The sequence below is a fragment of the Mastigoproctus giganteus genome, chromosome 8 (genome assembly GCF_048544385.1).
Source record: "Mastigoproctus giganteus isolate SK-2022 chromosome 8, ASM4854438v1, whole genome shotgun sequence".
In the NCBI taxonomy this organism is placed as follows: Eukaryota; Metazoa; Arthropoda; class Arachnida; order Uropygi; family Thelyphonidae; genus Mastigoproctus; species Mastigoproctus giganteus.
The window spans coordinates 195559602-195565601 of NC_143582.1; the positions used below are offsets into that span (position 1 = coordinate 195559602).

At 33.1% G+C, this 6000-nt stretch overlaps 1 protein-coding gene across 1 annotated transcript in view; it reads left to right on the top strand.

Annotated features, from left to right (window-relative positions):
• Positions 1-4804, top strand: part of LOC150082138 (myosin light chain kinase, smooth muscle-like) — a 30444-nt gene extending 25640 nt beyond the window's left edge. The window contains exons 7-11 of the mRNA XM_090380004.1: positions 1040-1192; positions 1583-1628; positions 1863-1937; positions 2200-2267; positions 4331-4804. Coding sequence (XP_090236130.1) covers positions 1040-1192; positions 1583-1628; positions 1863-1937; positions 2200-2265 — 340 coding nt within the window. The 3' untranslated portion in view covers positions 2266-2267; positions 4331-4804. The remainder of the gene's footprint in view (positions 1-1039; positions 1193-1582; positions 1629-1862; positions 1938-2199; positions 2268-4330) is intronic.
• Positions 4805-6000: the final 1196 nt, after the last annotated feature.

Genomic DNA, 6000 nt, shown 5'->3' on the forward strand with positions numbered 1-6000 from the left:
AGGAAAGACAGATGTAGGTTAGATGTGCGGACGTTTGCCTTTAGCCAGCGGGTGGTTGGTGGAACAGACTTCCACTCCTTGTTTGCCTTGATATATCCAGGATAATCCAATTACATATCCAGGATAATCCAGTTACATTTTTGGATAATCCATAATTACATATTTGGATAATCCAATTACACATATATGGATAACCGAATTATATATCCAGGATAATCCAGTTACATATCCAGGGTAATCTAGTTACATATTTGGATAATCAAATTATATATCCAGAATAATCTAATGATATATTTAGATAATCCAATTATATATCCAGGATAATCTATTGCATATTTGAATAACCAGATTAGATATCCAGGATAATCAAATTATTTTTCGTTATTATATATTCAGCATTGGATATATAACAATGATCCTCTTGTTATATATATTACCCTTCCAAAAGTAATGGGACACGTAGTTAAAAATAACTTGGATTTATTAAGAAAACTAATAGCTGGTTGGAACTCCTTTGTCCTTATTGAATACTTTATGGAAAGTTTTCCACCAGTTTTTTGTAAAAAAAACTACATGGCAACGTTCTCTGCCCTGAATAATTTTAGGTATCATTATGCATTGCAGGTAGAGCAATGAAAGTTTTATATAATAAAAATTCACTTTAGTACGCCTCGGGTTAACTTGATAGCGATGTAGTGCGTACTACATCACTACCAATTTGCAATGCCGTTATTCTGCGTTTATTTAAAAGAACAAAAAAATGGCTAATTGACAGATTAACCTTATTGTGCTTTTATTTACATCACTAGAAAGGTTAATTAGTAGAACAATTGGTTAATGTACCAAACATTGAGAGAAATATTTGAAAGTCTTGTAATACTAGAGCAACTCGTTGTGAACGCAAAGTTTGTACTGCTGTGTGAATTGAGATTATTGGAATAATTAAGATGTTTTAATACATCTGACTACAAAAAAAAAAAGAAAATATGATATGATAGGAACTTCCTAACTTAATTTTCTTTATTTAATACAATTTCAGACTATCTGGGCTTTCGCCATTCATGGGCGATAGTGATTTAGAAACTATGGCGAATGTAACAAAGGCTGAATACGATTTTGAAGACGAAAGCTTTGATAAAATTTCTGACGAAGCCAAAGACTTTATTTCAAGATTAATTGTAAAGGATATCGAGTAAGTATGGAGGATGTCTTTTTTCTCAGTGTACTTAAAGTAAGTCGAATGATTTTCGGGTTTTATAATCCTTCTTGGCGTGGCAATTCAAAAACACAATACACACGTAAGCCTTATAGCCTAAATTTCCTTGGCGTTAGTTCAGAATAATTACTCAACGCTTCAAGGTTGATAACTTTAGAAGTGCGCGCACAGGATTTCTTTATGAACCTGGATTTGAAAGAAAATATCTCGAAAATGTCCCACCCCCTCAAATCATGTCTTGTATATAATCCCAAAATCATGTTTTACTTAAAATCATTTTATGTACATGTCTAATCCGTTTTTATCAACTATTTGTTTAATAGAAAAATCATTTTGTTATATTTATAAGCATTATTTTCCTTTCAGTCAACGTATGACTGCACCTGAATGCCTGGAACATTCCTGGTTAAGGGTAAGAGTTTTAAAAAGCACGTGAATTCCTTTAAAATGAATTAATTCGTAATAAAATTGCGTGGTTCAGTGTTTAAAATATTAAAATCTTTATCGTACTCAATTATCATTTTATTTAAATTATATAATCTAAATATTTTTATATTACATTTGTTTCTGTTGTTTTGATTTCATTGATTGCTAAATAAAGGTATATTAATATTCATTAATAAAAAATTATTCGTATAATGGACAGAAAGACAAAAAGAAAGAAGAAAAACAGTTGGATAAAAAGAAATTGAAGAGGTTTGTCATCAGAAGGAGGTGGCAGGTAAGAATTCTGTTCCCATATTAAGTTATTAAATAAATTATGCTGTTAAATACGTTATTTGAATTCATTAAAATGATTATAAAACTATTAAAATATTATTAAATTTTTTAAATTTAATAATATTAAGAGGAAGAAGAGACACACAGTGTCGAAAGCTTCTGTAAGTATTTTATTTTATTTTATAAAAAAAAACAAGCGCAGGGGGCAAAGCCCCGCAGTAACTATTAAAATATAATTATTATTATTTTTTCTCCTCTTTTAGAAAGCTGTTCACGCATTACTAGCTTTGAAGGCCATGGGAGCTACAATTTCGGAAGCATACCCTTAACGGTAATACTCCTCTTGATTTATTTGATAATGGCGCCATCTAGTAGCTCGTCCTTGAAACATTAAGTTAAAATGTTTGAAATAAATATTTTTGAGATAAATCTATAGAATAAATAGATTTTGAGATAAATCTTAAGCATAAATATTTATAATACGATAATGTTAAGACCCTATTCCTAAATATAATAAATAAATAAATATCTCTTTCATTCTATCAGTAAAATTTGGTTAAGTTACAGTTATAGAATCAAAATTTTGGAAATTACTAGAAAATATTTGACTGCAGGATCCTTGTCGATATAATCTAGCTATTTCGATAAAAGCTCCAAAATTAATTAATTTATAAAATATTTATTTATTATTATGTTTTGGACGAAGTTGAATGGCTGCTTGTGAACAATAGACAGTACTATTATTTTCCTTTAAAGCATTCCTCTATAAATCAAGCGCAACTTATCTTTCTTATCATTTCGTGTTACTAAGTTATAATATCGAAGTGTACGACACATAAGCAATTCTCTTGTTTCATTCCATGTGTGGCCAATGACGTCACTGGAACGTCATCACTTCAAGGACAGGCTGAAACAATTTACTTTCAGGGCCGCTACTCAACCGAAAGAAAACTAAGAGTGTTAAGCACTTCCGTTCATGTTTTGATTTATATGTATGTGTTAGGGCTAAAGATCGAAGCTGGCTATTGTCAAAATTAACTAACCGGTTGCTGTTAGTTACTGGATCATCAATCGTATATGGGCGATGTATCTTTTGTCAGTGAAGTGTGTAAAACCTGGAAAAAATCCTGCTCCCTCCATCTGATATCCTTAAATTACAACCTCGACTGAAGAGGCCTTAAAGAATTATACCAGTCACAGCTGGAATCCAACTTGGCCTTTCCAAAACAACTAAGGCTACGAAGGAACATCACAAATTGTGTTAATTGCGTGTATTTTGTGGTCGATTTGTTTTTATCTATTTACTGGGACAATGAAGAAACTATTACGCATCCCTCACCTGAGACCGATTAACTCGGCCACATTGTGAAAGGAGCCCCAAAAAAAAAAATTCCTCACCTCATTGACGTGATTCCAATCCGAGCCTTTCTACCTATTATTTGGGGATTGTGATCGTTGCCACTGTGCTATTTACGAGGGCCTACAAGTAAGCGAAAGGCAAAATGACATTCGTCATGAACTACTGGTAATGTTGACATTAACTGGAGAAAGATAAAAACTTCTGAAAATTTTCCATAATGAAAGTTTCCAGCAGTTCACTATGGAAATACCACCTTTTAGGTGTGGACAAGTGTGTGGGTGCTTCTCTACAGGAGGAATCATGCCCATGATGCCTTTTATTTTAATTCTCTCTCCTATTATTCTATAATTTCACTTTATATCTAATTTGGGGGTCTGCTTTGACTTTGGATATAGATTTCTTCAAGTCTTTTTTAACATAAGCCCTAGCATCGCTCCAACCTATCGAGAGATTGAGGGGATCTTCCTGTAGCCTTGGTAAGTTTTCTTGTGTAATTAATTTGGATTTAAGAGTGATTATTTTAATTAAGCTGTTTATTTATTTGGCCAAAAACACACTCTAATGTATATTGAATTGAATCCAAGCCACCTGGATAATATCGAAACAGCTGGTAAATAGTGACATTAGCCAGATTTTCCTCTGTTTATATGGATTCCATCCAAACCTTCCATTTGAAGTATCCATAAGACTGGTTGAATTGACTTTAAGTTTATTGTAATCGTAACACATCATTTAATTTCCTATTAACTTTCATAATTAGTATCAATTTCTTCTTATTATTTCATAAATAGGAAATCAGCAAAAGTTTATCCTTGCTATGTCACACGTATTATAGATTGTTTTCATTTTAAAGACTTGTATCAAGTTCTCTACAACTTAACAGTCAATCATCAATGGGGTTCCAGTCGCGAATACATCGATAATTAAAGGACTTAAACCTTTTTGTACAATAATTTTTATCTTATATCTTTGATTTTAATGATAATTGCAAAAAGAATAAGTTTTTTATACTTTTTTTTAACCTTTTGTTTCAGATGAACTGTGAAGAAAGATAAAGATACCCAAAGCTTTAATCTCAGCTTCTCAAAGACGTCAAATTTTAACCAACTCGCTGCGAAACTACCTCCATTAACTATTATGTTTTTTTCGCCATAGATTGTAATTAAATGCCACTCTAAGCTTAGGACGGTGATTACTGCCTGCTTGTCGAACACATTCCCATGCCGTCCTGGCTTCACCTTTTAATTAATGATGTATCTTACCATAACGTTTGTCCAGTTCTAACATGCCACGTCACCCGCTAATTATACGTTCCGTGGGAGGATTTGTTTATGTAATATTACCCGAACTATACCTTTAACATACTAAGAAACCCTTGTGCAATAAGAATTGTAAGTTAAAAAATTTTGAATGTCGTTAAACCAAAGTCTTTTTTGTGCCTTACAGTTGTTAGAAATTTGTTGTAAAATAAATTTTATACATAAATTAATAAAATTCTTTAAAAGTTGTTCTCTTATGATAACTTCTTAAAAAATTAACAACACACCATCGGTGATGATCTTACAGTTGAAGACAAACGGGTTTGCAAACCACCTTTATGTAGTGAATGAGATCTAAATGGAACCCAATGAGTCAGCGACCCTGGAACCTGTCTATTGTGGTCGGGGCCGGAATTGGAGTTTGGGCCACCTACAGAGAAATGCTGTCTGGCCTGGTGAGGAAGTTTATCCCTGGGGGCCCATGTTCCATATTGAATACAAGCCCGTGGTTTTTTTTTTTTTTTTTAGGATAGAGTATAATTGTATGGCTACCGGCATCCAACTTGGTAGGGTATGACTTTAACTGCTCAATACTTAATCGTGGGCAAGCCCAAATTTCTAAAGTAGAGAACCAACATAATGGAAGGAATTCGTCATATTTTAACATATACTAAGCATTCAGTGTCTATTTGCTTTGCCCTGCCAAGCAGGATGCGGACAGCCATAGATGAATTTCTAAGCACATCAAAGACTAACGATTTATATTTCAAAGAAGCACGTGACTCCATTCTTTACAAATGTGTTGGATGAGGATGTTGAATACTAAGAGGAGATGATAGAATTACTTCAGATCAGGATATATAACCAATTCAACCAAGATGGATATGTGCAATTTTGACAGAATAAGGAAATGTCCCTCAGAGAGGGTATTTCCTTAGGTATTGTTATCAATTCAAGAACGGATTCATTGTAGTCAACAATCTCCTGTCCAAGGGTGGTGGTTGAAGACCACTCTTCTAAAGTCATTATTTAAGATCCGCATGTAAACTAGTGCTCAATGATTTGGAAAGACCAGGAGATGCTATTGGAGCTTGGGATTCCTCAACGCCTTTGGTCTACAACTGTTTACAAGCATCGTACGTGCGAACCAACTCCATAAGATATACAAAATAATGCTATCATGAACTCATAGTCTTCGAATATTTGTTTATTTTTTCCCTGATCAAATGCTGATGGTTAAAGGTTGCTGTATTGAACTCATTTACAAACACTGTAATGGAAATGCATGATGCCAACCTTAATGTAGAACCATGAGACATTTTTCTTTATATCACATTCCATTTAATCTGGTTAAATAATTCTTCCGAAATTCCAAGTTCATAAGGAAAAATGTGCTCAGATTAAGTGAAACCCAATGTTATCAACACAAATAATCAAGGGATGCG